General features: G+C 49.2%; 1 protein-coding gene across 2 annotated transcripts in view; it reads left to right on the top strand.

Moving 5' to 3' along the window:
* The window catches only part of LOC147240143 (cGMP-dependent protein kinase 1-like), a 26,076-nt gene extending 13,626 nt beyond the window's left edge, over positions 1 to 12,450 (top strand). The window contains exons 4-19 of one of the 2 annotated variants that reach the window (XR_015111536.1): positions 2,404 to 2,509; positions 5,295 to 5,358; positions 5,618 to 5,695; positions 5,779 to 5,873; positions 5,953 to 6,018; positions 6,834 to 6,908; positions 8,877 to 8,973; positions 9,687 to 9,826; positions 10,067 to 10,156; positions 10,351 to 10,492; positions 10,599 to 10,762; positions 10,842 to 10,964; positions 11,039 to 11,101; positions 11,338 to 11,404; positions 11,614 to 12,013; positions 12,066 to 12,450. Coding sequence is in view for 1 of the 2 variants with exons in the window: in XM_086195574.1 (XP_086051700.1) it covers positions 2,404 to 2,509; positions 5,295 to 5,358; positions 5,618 to 5,695; positions 5,779 to 5,873; positions 5,953 to 6,018; positions 6,834 to 6,908; positions 8,877 to 8,973; positions 9,687 to 9,826; positions 10,067 to 10,156; positions 10,351 to 10,492; positions 10,599 to 10,762; positions 10,842 to 10,964; positions 11,039 to 11,101; positions 11,338 to 11,404; positions 11,614 to 11,712 (1,469 nt within the window). In the remaining variant the exon portion in view is untranslated. Of the gene's footprint in view, positions 1 to 2,403; positions 2,510 to 5,294; positions 5,359 to 5,617; positions 5,696 to 5,778; positions 5,874 to 5,952; positions 6,019 to 6,833; positions 6,909 to 8,876; positions 8,974 to 9,686; positions 9,827 to 10,066; positions 10,157 to 10,350; positions 10,493 to 10,598; positions 10,763 to 10,841; positions 10,965 to 11,038; positions 11,102 to 11,337; positions 11,405 to 11,613 lie in introns of both variants that reach the window. The other variant, XM_086195574.1, reaches the window with a different exon arrangement.
* Positions 12,451 to 12,675: the final 225 nt, after the last annotated feature.

Genomic DNA, 12,675 nt, shown 5'->3' with positions numbered 1-12,675 from the left:
CAGTACGGTGAAGTTCTTCATGTCCAAACAACCAGAACCTTCCTGGCTCTGCAGCTGCTGAGCACACTGAAACACTGCCGCTAATTATGAATAGCGTCACTCATGAGCATAACTGTTACCAAAACCACAGCTAAAGACATGATACAATGATGCCTTTATTGTGAAAATCACATGACAGAAACTGCAAAGACATGATGGGACATGTTGAGACCATCAAGGTCACAATTACAGTTTTCAGATACATTACTGAAGTATGAATATCAAAACAGTTTCATGACTAATTCAACAAATCGGTTTCAGTCGGACAGCAAGTAAATCAACTCATCATCAAACATCCCCGAACTCTCAATATATCATCATTTCTGACATGATTATTTTTATTATTTTAGTCAAACAGCACTTAAATGTGGCCTAAATGAAGTTAATCAAACTGCAGAATATGACAGAAAGAAACAGCCGTAACCATGGCAACCAGACAAGAAAAGATGAAGAAGGCTGTAACTTGGTCTTGGGACAGTTCTGACCTCAGGCCAAGTGAAGTTGGGTGTGGTCATTGATGTCATCACAGATCTGATGTGTTGGCCCTGCCATGGACTGGTGACCTGTCCAGGGGGAAGGCTGCTGGGATAGGCTCCACCCCCACCACCCTGAGCAGGAGAAGAGGGGGAACATGGAGGGAGGGATGGATGAATGGAGGGATGGGTGGATGGAGGGATGGATGGATGATGGATGAATGGATGATGGATGGATGAAACTGTTTCTGAACCATCAGATCAGATCCATCCATCCATCATTCATCATCCATCCATCATTCATCATCCATCCATCATCCATCCATCCATCCATCCCTCCATCCATCAACCATCCATCCATCCATCCATCATTCATCATCCATCCATCATCCATCCATCCCTCCATCCATCATCCATCCATCCATCATCATCCATCAATCATTCATCATCCATCCATCCCTCCATCCATCATCCATCCATCCATCATCATCCATCCATCCACCCATCCATCCATCCATCCCTCCATCATCCATCCATCCATCCACCCATCCATCCATCCCTCCATCATCCATCATCCATCCCTCCATGTTCCCCCTCTCCTCCTGTCCAGGGTGGTGGGGGTGGAGCCTATCCCAGCAGCCTTCCCCCTGGACAGGTCACCAGTCCATGGCAGGGCCAACACATAGAGACAGACAACCATTGGCTCTCCCAGCCACGCCTACGGTCAATTTAGAGTCTGGATTAACCTGGTCCCTCTTGATGTCTTTGGACTGTGGAGGAAGCTGGAGTACCAGAGAGAACCCAGCAGGAACAGGAGAACATGGAGACTCACACAGAAAGACCCCGTGCTGCAGCCGGGGCTCCACCCACAACATTCTTGCTGGGGGCCACAGGGAGGACCACTGCTCCACCCTGCTGCCAGCCACCCCAACTCTTTGTTTCAATGGAACAGAACATAATAAGGACGGAAATGTTTCACAAATTGGATATCATGGAAGTTCTGAAGGGAGCAAACAGACCGGCTGACTCACGAACCTACACATTTGTGGGCGGGGTTAGAAAGTGCAGTCTGTCAATATGTAGGAAAATAATGGAGGAACTAGATTTTAATAATAGTATTCCTACATATGCACTACTTTGACATTTTGTGCTTTTATTTTGGAATCTTGGAGGCAAAAAATGTGACATATACGGCATAGGTTGTTCTGGAGAAGGACAGATGGATAGGGGGTCCAGGGGCCATCCTGGGGGTGAGGGTAAACCTGATGGGTTGTCGTGCATTCTGCTGTTCTGACTGGAGTCGTGTCCCTCTTCTATTGGGCGGCATGGCTCAGGGGTAGAGTGGCCGTCTAGCAACCAAAGGGTCGCTGGTTCGATCCCCGACCCCGGTGACCATGTCAAAGTGTCCTTGAGCAAGACACTGAACCCATAATTGCTCCTGATGAGCAGGTTGGCGCCTTGCATGGCAGCTCCACCATCAGTGTGTGAGTGAACGGGTGAATGAGACGACACTGTAAAGAGCTTGGAGTACCGCTAAGGTAGAAAAGCGCTCTATAAAATTGAGTCCATTTTACCGTTTACCATTGGTTGCACAACAACATGCACACACCTCACTTATTTTTTCTTGTTTAAAGGGATATTTGTTGCCATAACAACATCTACATATACTGTGCCCCCCCCCCCCCACATGCACACACCATTACTCTGATAATATGATCTTGTGCAGACATGACCACTCATGTAACAAGATGAAACCCATAAATAATGTTTGTGCATGTGTGCGTGCTTGTGTGTGTGCATGGGTGCATGCGCATGTGTGTGTGTGTGTGTGTGTGTGTGTGTGTGTGTGTGTGTGTGTGTGTGTGTGTGTGTGTGTGTGTGTGTCTTCCAGCTGTGACCCCAGTGAAGCTGTGGGCCATTGACCGCCAGTGTTTCCAGACCATCATGATGAGAACTGGACTCATCAAACACGCCAAGTACATGGAATTCCTCAAGAGGTGACTGTAGCTGCTGCCCACGAACCAGCCAGAAGTGCTTCAGCACTGGTTTCTCCTCTAAATCTTACCAGTGAAACTTTATCTGGAGGTTTTCAAAGTTAAAGCTCTGAGAATTCTCTGCTCAGCACCAACAGACAGGTCAGGACTGACTGGTTGTCTACGAGGCCCGTTTAGCTGCTGATGAGTTGGATGTTTCCAGGGAAGGAGGTTGAGAACAAACAGAGATAAATTTGATGAACACTTCAAATATTGAAGAGGTGAAACTTTGTCGTCCTCCTCCTCTTATCCGGTCGGTCCGGGTCGTGGGGGCAGCAGCCTCAGCAAGGAAGCCCAGACTGTCCTCTCCCAGCCACTTCCACCAGCTCTTCTGGGGGAATCCTGAGGAGTTCCCAGGCCAGCCCAGAGATATAATCCCTCCAGCGTGTCCTGGGTCGGCCCTGAGGCCTCCTCCCGGTCAGACATGCCTGGAAAACCTCCTGAGGGAGGCGTCCAGGAGGCATCCTCACCAGATGCCTGAACCACCTCCACTGACTCCTCTACATGGAGGAGCAGCAGCTCTACTCTGAGTCCCTCCTGAAGGACTGAGCTTCTCACCCTGTCTCTAAGGGAGAGCCCAGCCTCCCTGAGGAGGAAACTCATTTCAGCCGCTTGTATTCAGGATCTTGTTCTTTCAGTCATTACCCAGAGCTCCTGATCACAGGGGAGGGTTGGAACCTAGATTGACCACCACAATGGACTGGTTTAGCACCTGCATCACTGCAGACGCCGCCCCAATCCACCTGTCAGTCTCCCGCTCCATCGGACCCTCACTCTCGAACAAGACCCCAAGATACTTGAACTCCTCCACCTGAGGTAGGACCTCCCCCCGACCTGGAGTGGGCAGGCCCCCCTTTTCCAGCTGAGGACCATGGCCTCAGACTTGGAGGTGCTGATTCTCATCGCAGCCACTTCAGATTTGGCTGTGAACTGTCCCAGCAAGAGCTGGAGGTCATGGCCTGATGGAGCTAAGAGGACCACATCATCCACAAAGAGCAGAGATGACACCCTACCACCAAACTCAACCCCTCCACCACCCGGCTGCACCTAGAAATTGTGTCCATAAAAGTTATGAACAGAACCGGTGACAAAGGGCATCCTTGGAGGAGTCCAACCCTCACCGGGAACAAGTCCAACTTACTGCCGGCAATGTGGTCCAGACTCTCACTCCTCCGGTCGACAGACTGAATGGCCCTTTATAAGGGGCCATCCACCCCATACTCCCGGAGTACCCCCCACAGGGAACTCCTGGTCATCAGCCTTCTCCTGATCCACAAAACACATGTGGACTGGTTGGGCAAACTCTCCCCACCATAACACTAGCAAGGGCGAAGAGCTGATCCATGGTTCCACGGCTGTGATGAAAACCACACTGCTCCTCCTGGATCTAAGGTTCGTCTATCGCCCAGACCCTCCTCTCCAGAGGCTGAGGCGTGTGATCCCCTGTAGCTGGAACACACCCTCTGGTCCCCTTTCTTAAAGATGGGGACCCCCACCCCAGTCTGCCACTCCAAAGGCAGCGCCCCTGATGTCCACGCAATGTTGCAGAGGTGCGTAAACAAAGACAGTCCCACAACATCCAGAGCCTTGAGATACCCAGGGAGGATCTCATCCACCCTGGAGCTCTGCCAACATGGAGCTGCTTTACTGCCTCAACAACTTCTGCCCTGGAGATTGGACGACCCCCCCAAATACTCCCCCAACTCTGTTTCCTCCATGGAATGCACGTTGGTGGGATTGAGGAGTTCCTCAAAGTATAGTATAGTAGTATTGTCTCCCCAGTTGACGTCAGCAGCCTCCCGTGCCCACTGTAAACAGTGTGGGCAAATTGCTGCCTCCCCCCGAGGTTTTAAGGAACCTTTTCTCAGACGACCGATAGTCATTCTCCATGGCCTCACTGAACTGAACTGAAGTTTTTGCCTTGGTGACTGCCATGGCTGCACACCGCTTAGCCTGCTGTACCGGTCAGCTGCCTCTGGAGACCCACAGGCCAACCACGTCCTGTAAGCCTCCTTCTACTCCTCCTGGAGCCATCACCTTATCGTGGTGGAGGAGTTTGAGTGCCCTAGTGACCCTAGGAGCTATGCTGTCCGGGGCATTTTGCCCCTGGTAGTGTCACCTCTGGAAGACTGGTCCTAGGTGAAGGGCCAGATAAAGAACAGTTCAGCAAACCCCTCATGGAAGTTAAACCTAGGAGTTTGTGTACCCAGCCCGTAGGGGCACCAGGGCCCCGCCCTAGAGCCAGGCCCGGGGTAGGGGCTCGATGGCAAACGCCGAGTGGCCGGGGCTTAGTACATGGGTTCTGGCCGGGCTTAGCCAGAAAGGGATACATGGACTTGTCCTGCCATGGACCCACCACCCATAAGAGGAACCAGAAGGGTCTGGTGCTATGTGGTTTGGGCAGCAGTCCAAGTCAGGGGCTTTGGCTGTCTGATCCCCTGACATGGAAGCTGGCTTTTGGGACATGTAAGGAAGAAGGAGGTTCTCTCAAATGTATGATTTCATTTCAAAACTAAATAGGCAAATAAGTAAATAAAAACAGAGTCTAACTGGGCCAAGAAACCCAAAGCAAGGTGGCCCTGGCAGACCAGGATGAGTGACGCCATTTACCTGCAGTGAGACCATGTCCTTCACCACCTGTTCGGCAGAGATGTCAAAGCATAAACACATCAAAAGAATGAATGGAAATGTGTGTGTGTGTGTGTGTGTGTGTGTGTGTGTGTGTGTGTGTGTGTGTGTCTGCCTGCAGTGTTCCCACCTATCAGGGTCTCCCTGAAGAAACACTGAGTAAACTGGCCGACGTCATGGAGGAGGTGAGACACCAACACACCCGTGTGCTGTACTCACCTGTTAACATACATGTGCTCTTCTTCATTGGTTAGCATAACTACTACTAGCTATGCTAGCACTTTAACTGCTAGCTGGCCAGTCTTTACCTTGTTTGACTGCCATATAGCAAGCTAGTTGCCTTAGCCACATTAGACCTTTAAATATGAGTCACAAAATAATATTGTTGCCTCAATTAAAGTCCTCCAGTCATATTCTTCTTCTGTGGTGTGGTGATGTGTGCAGACTCACTATGAGGAGGGCGAGTACATCATCCGTCAGGGAGCAAGAGGCGACACCTTCTTCATTATCAGCAAAGGCGTGGTAACCCTCCACACTGAAGGTGTATTGACCCGCCCCCTCGTCTCAGTCACCTGCTGATAACTGTCACTCACATTTCCTGTCAGGTGAATGTGACCCAGGAGGATCTGGCCAATCAGGAGCCAGTACACCTCAGAGAGCTCACCAGAGGAGACTGGTTTGGAGAGAGAGCGCTGCAGGGGTAAGATCATGTGATCTGACCTGGACCCTGTGAGCTTCTAGACCTGGACCCGATTAACTTCTTGTGTTTGTAACCCCAGTGAGGATGTCAGAACAGCCAGTGTCATCGCTGCAGGGGACGTCACCTGTCTGGTCATCGATCGAGAGTGAGACACACACACACACACACACACACACACACACACACACACACACACACACACACACACACACACACACTGCCAAGATTGACGAGAGTTGTTACAGACGTTGATATCACCAACTGGTGTGACATCACTCTTACTAGCACACCCTTATTTCCTCTGATGCTACCTGCCGTCTGCCTCTGACCACCTGTCTGTTGGTCCAAACGACTTCCTCGGTATTTATAAATTGGACCAAGAGGGCTGAAACGTGTAGTGGGCCGAACTGGCAGTGCTGATCCTGGTTCTGCTCTACTTTCTTATTTTTGTTATGAAAACCTCTCAACCAATCAGATGCTGGGAACTTTTGGAATAGTTTGCTTAAATATCTGCATTATTTTCCTTTTCTTCATTGGTGGGAAAAAAGCACAGTCTTACACACTGCTGTAGCATTTAACTCTGACTGTCCTGGACTGGACTTGAACTCAGCAGGTTTTGAGGTTTGACCCTGCAGGACAGCTGATGTACGGCCATCTGCTGCCTCCTGTTGGTCCATGTGAGCAACTACAGCTGCTCAACCAGACAAATTACACTCTGCACTCACAACATGCTAACTTCCTGTAGGGCTACAAAATGAATAATCTCTGAAATGCTTACTTCCTGTAGGGTTACAGAAACACGTCAAGCCTCTATTTTATTATCAGCTGGCGCTGCAGATTTATTTGGGTATAAACCCCCTCGTCCTAGTAGCAGAACGTGATTTATCTCTCAGCTGCTGGAACCTCTACAGAGTGACATCATCTCTCAAAAGCTGATTGGCCTCCGTTGTCTCTCCTCAGCTCTTTCAAGCATCTGATTGGTGGACTGGACGATGTCTCCAACAAAGGCTATGAGGACGCTGAGACGAAAGCCAAGTAGGTGTCTCCATCACTCTCTCTCTCTCTCTCTCTCACACACACACACACACACACACACACACACACACACACACACACACACACACACACACACACACACAAACAAAACCTGGTTATGCCTTTCAAAATAAATCTTCTTCAAAAATAATGATGTTCTGGTGTGTGACCTCTGCAGCTCAAATCTGGGTGATGAATCATCACACTGTTGTTACGTCTGGGTTTTACTGTGATAAACAAATGCTGAAATAATGACATCATGACAATGACTTGGACTCGTTGGTTTGGTTCTGAAGGCAACACAAGACGTCCGCCTTTAGTTTTTAATACCAGTTTCAGCATTTCCAGTGTTTTTACTCAACGATGATCAAAGGTGGTGAATGGAGGCGCGAGTGTCCTCCTCGAGAATACTCGCCTCCGTAACACGATCCTCTGTGCTACTTATGCAAGAGAGCTAATAATAAATGTTGGTTGCCAGAGCCGGGTCACGCTAACGGGCCCTGAGCATACAAACATACATGCAGACCAGCAAGTTCCTCTCTGATCATGAATAACAGCTCATGTCAAGATAAAAACTAAAAACATGTATGTTATGTATATTATGCTGAAATAATCCACTAGATGTCACTATATTTGTTGAGTTGGAAAACATTTCCTGCCCAGTTGGGCACTAAAGTAGTCGTCATACCTTTCTAAAATATAATTATAAATGCATGTTTGGATGGATTCACAAGATTATATTCATGATTACTGAAATAATCCAGTCACCAAATTGAGTGGCCGTCCTGAAGCAGATGCTGGTAAGATGGCGCGAACAATGTCTGTAAAGTTCTGCCGTTAGCTTCCATGTGCTAGCTGACTGTGCTAAGATGATTCAACGGTGCTACACAACACTTTTTTGTTGATAACAACAAGCTGACACCTGAAGACCTTTTAGGACCCTTGGGGGTCCTTGGGCCCCAGTTGGAGAACCTATGTTCTGATGGACAAGGAGGATAAACGGTGGCCTGGTGACTGTCATGTTTTCATCAGTGTCAGTTTATGGAAGAAGGTTTGAGTGAAATGGCTAGATGATGCTGCGGCTGTTCAGATGGATGTAGCGCCACCTGCAGGTGTGTGAGGAGGACAGTTTGTCCCTCAGCCGCCCTCCATCTGAACCTCCTTTACTGGCTGAACCTTCAACAATGTTCCCACCTGCTAAAAATACCACATCAGTAGCAGCAGCGTGCTCCCAGATTGACAGAGCAGCCTGCAGGACAGAGACCTCTTGCAGGATTCACTCTCACTGGCGTTTGAGCGCTCAGTGGGACTTCAGACTGCTGCTGAGCTGTTGTTTGAGACGGAGCTCCTGGGAGTGACATCATCTTCAGACACCGTATGTTCTGGATTCTGAAGGCGCCCCACTTGTTCAGGACAAGCAACATTTGCGACCCACATGCAAACAGAGCTGGCGGATCTGGCCACCTCACCGTACAGCTGGTACCATCAGACCAGACACCCGTACAGCCAGCACCGCCACTGCCGCTTCCCCGTCACCTTCCCTCGCCATGTAAACTGGAAGTGGAGCTCTTCCTTTGAGACGGCTCTCTTACGGATGTTGTGCCGAACATTCTCCTGAGGACATTTGCCAATTTCAACAACTTCTACTAGCATTCCTGAAGTTCATAGCAACATGGCGCCGTCCGCTCTCGTTGATTAAACCCCAGTAGAAATGAGAGACTTGTTCCTTGCCCCGGTGAGGCGGCAGAGAGAGCGCCAGACCAGCCTCTTGGCTCCACCCTCATCCTCTTCCACCATTGTCCCATTTTCCATCCAAACTTCCAGGAAGTTTCCCTTCTTCCACGTGGTCAAATATTGCAGGTAGGATGTTGCCACCATCAGTGCCGCCGTCAGTGCTGCTGTTGGAGTCGCAGGAAGTGGTACTGTGGCGTTCCTGTGGGTTTGGTGACATCTCTGTCTTTCTTTCAGGTATGAAGCAGAAAACACCTTTTTCTCCAGTCTGAAGCTCAACGACTTCAACATCATCGACACACTTGGCGTAGGCGGCTTCGGTCGAGTCGAACTGGTACGAGTTGCTCCACCTCAGTGTGCATGTGTGTGTGTGTGTGTGTGTGTGTGTGTGTGCGCGTGTGTGTGCGTGCTTGTGTGTGTGTGTGTGTGTAGCTATTTGCAGTAACTTTCCAGTATAGTATGAGTAATGGGATGCTGGTAACATGTCATGTGGTTACAGTCTATCAGCTCAGAGGAGGGGAAACCCTTCTGACCAAAAACAGGAAGGAGCCCCTCTCAGGATCTCCCAGCATTCCTTGGGAGATATTTTGAGCAAGTATAACTATGCTCTGAGGAAACCGATGACCTTTGACCTCAGGACTCCTGTTATGTAGATATTGCCTGTCACTGTCAGGTCAGTTTCTGACAACATGAAACAGACCCTGCTGATGATGCAGTGCTCTAACCTCCAGTTTCCAGGTAGCCTGTTATATCACAGGTAGCCTAGCTTAGCACAAAGACCAGGAGGGCGGTTTAGCATCAGCAGCGAAATGTTTGTTTCTGTACACATGTCTGCTGGTGTTTTCAGACACACATGCACACGCACACACACACACACACGCACCACACACACACACACACACACACACACACACACACACACACACACACACACACACACAAGCACAATTCTTGGTTACTGACCTGTAACACGAGGAGTCCAGAAATAGAGGATTGAGTCACATCCTCACTGTGAACATCAGTGTGTGTGCGCGCGTGTGTGTGTAGGTCCAGCTGAAGAATGAAAAAGTGAAGACGTTCGCCATGAAGATCTTGAAGAAACGCCACATCGTGGACACCAGACAGCAGGAACACATCCGAGCTGAGAAACATATCATGACAGAGGCGCATTCCGACTTCATCGTCAGGTCAGAACATGCCAGGACACATCCAGCCAACAGTTGCCTAGCAACACAGGGGTCAATTTGCCGATGTTCGTCATCCACAGACTGTCTGTGTCTATGGACGGGACCGCATGAGGGTGTGCGTCCTGGTTGTCATACTAGCGCCTCCTCTGTTCGGTCAGGTGGGATCTTGGGGGGGTTCAAAACAAATGTTAACACATTATTGTTGATAGTGTGTGTGTGTGTGTGTGTGTGTGTTTTCAGGTTGTACCGGACATTTAAGGACAGTAAATATCTGTATATGCTGATGGAGGCGTGCCTAGGTGGAGAGCTGTGGACCATCCTGAGAGACAGGTGACAGGTGCAACAACACACTGCTGGTCATGTGACTGGTCATGTGACTGGTCACGTGACAGGTCTTCATACTAGCCATATTAATGGTTTTATAAGCAAAGTAATGAGCCGGATTACAAAATAAAAGTTTATTAGAACCGAACATCTGCACAAATCACAAAGTCCTCAGAGGGTCACATGACTCTGTGTGTCAGGGGCTCGTTTGAGGATTCGACCACCAGGTTCTACACGGGCTGCGTGATCGAGGCCTTCGCCTACCTGCATGCCAAAGGAGTTATCTACAGAGACTTGAAGCCCGAAAACCTGATCCTGGACAGCCGCGGGTACGCCAAACTGGTAAATATACGCTTGCAAGCACACACACACATACACACACACACACACACACACACACACACACACACATACCCAGGGTGTGGACTATTAACCTCATTTTTTCCAGGTGGACTTTGGTTTTGCCAAGAAAATTGGCTTTTGTAAAAAGACGTGGACATTTTGTGGGACCCCGGAGTACGTGGCCCCAGAGATCATTCTCAACAAAGGTCATGATGTGTCAGCAGACTACTGGTCTCTAGGGATCCTGATGTACGAGCTGCTGACGGGCAGGTGAGGGATGCCGGCCAGGAAGTAGACTCATAGGGATCAAACACTGTTGGCTTACAGCGTCGCTTTGTTTCGTCTCCAGCCCTCCATTCTCAGGTCCTGACCCGATGAAAACCTACAACGTCATCCTGAGAGGCATCGATATGATCGAGTTCCCCAAGAAGGTCACCAAGAATGCTGCCAACCTGATCAAGAAGCTGTGCAGGTAGGCGGGGCCACAGCGTCTCTCCCGCTGCCCTCTCCAGAATCAAACTTTGATGCGTGTGTGTCCATCCACAGAGACAATCCCTCAGAGAGACTCGGGAACCTGAAGAATGGAGTCAAAGACATTCAGAAACACAAGTGAGTCGGCGCCTTTACTGAAGAATTGAAAAACGTCCTCAGCTGTGATGTCAGCAGGTTCCAGTGTGACAGCTGTCAGTCAGTCTGAAGGTCTGGGTTCACCTCTAGTTAACTAGGTTCAGAGCTCAAGTGAGGTCAAACAGGGTCAGGCTAGCTCGAAATGTCTGAACTGTGAATGGAGGCTCTCCCCTCTCACACACCAGGCAGGTGTAACGACCTCATGTCTCCGTCTCCAGGTGGTTTGAGGGGTTCAACTGGGACGGTCTGAGGAAAGGGACTCTGACTCCGCCCATCACTCCTGTTGTGAGTACAAGTCAACTTCAAGCTCTGAAACATAAAAGCCTTCAGCTGCACTGTGGAGTCTGACAGTTAGAGGACGTCCATCCCTGTCACGTGACCCTGGAGCGCCTGGACCTGTGACTCTTTGACTGATACAAAAATCCTGTCAATGCAAACGAGTCGTCGCTCCAGAGATGATCAGGGCTTGATGCTGTGTGACTTGTTCTGTCCAGGTGTCCTCGTCCACCGACACCAGTAACTTCGACAGTTTCCCCGAAGACACTGACGAGCCACCACCAGACGACAACTCAGGATGGGACTATGACTTCTAGGTCACCTGACGGCCACACGCATGACTCGGCGGAGGCATCCAGGACTTGGCATCAGGAACAAGGATCAAATTCCTGGATGTTTCCCTGAATCACCTGTGAGAGTTGAGGTTTTAAGCTCAACGGACTTGAACGCTCACCGGTACGTTGGCGTGTGGAGGCGTTGGCGTCTGAGCCTTACTGGATGAACCTGCGCACCAACGCAATGAGACGCCATCCAACACTTGCAGCACTGACTTGAGTCTCAACCACCTCACCAGCATTAGTCAGTGATGCCACCCTGAAAACAGCAAGAGGACGTCCTGTACTGGGGCGTCCTGTACTGGGACGCCCCAGTACAGGACGCCCCAGTACAGGTACTGGGACCTCCAGGTTTCTTGTATGTTTTCTCGCCATCTTCTCCGTAATATTTTTACCTAGAAGTTCCCAAACCAACCGTCATCCTTCAATCATGGAGGGCGATGATGTCATCAACCTGCTGGTTGACTGATGTGAAGCTGTTGTCTGATAGGACGATAAATATTTAGTGATCATTGTCAGATGTTTGTAAATATTTGAGATATTGACCTTCACAATGTTTCAGCTTCTTGAAAATTATTGTTATTGTTCTTATTATTTATTATTAGCATCATTATTATTAAGTGGTTGCCATGGTAGCTGAAGAAAAACCTCAATAGCTTTATGGACATGTGACTGTTAAAACACATTTGGCCAAAGCAGTTTGATCTATTTACAAAATAAAAGTTGATAGAAATGATTTTGTTTTTCTTGCTTCCTTTAGGATGGTCATGTGACTCCAGTGGGACGTGTGGTATCTGAACCAGCAGACTGTACCATTGTCCCATTAGTGCTGGCTAGCTGATAGCTGACGGCTAACAGTCATTTATCTGCAGCTGAAACAGAATGCTAACGGACATATTTATGTCTTCCTTAAATCCATCATTTACAACATGCTGAAATACGCAA

This window comes from Aulostomus chinensis, chromosome 23 (assembly GCF_037954235.1).
Source record: "Aulostomus chinensis isolate RoL2024-O1b breed Wild chromosome 23, RoL_Achi_v1.0, whole genome shotgun sequence".
In the NCBI taxonomy this organism is placed as follows: Eukaryota; Metazoa; Chordata; class Actinopteri; order Syngnathiformes; family Aulostomidae; genus Aulostomus; species Aulostomus chinensis.
This window is presented reverse-complemented; position numbering and strand designations above follow the sequence as displayed.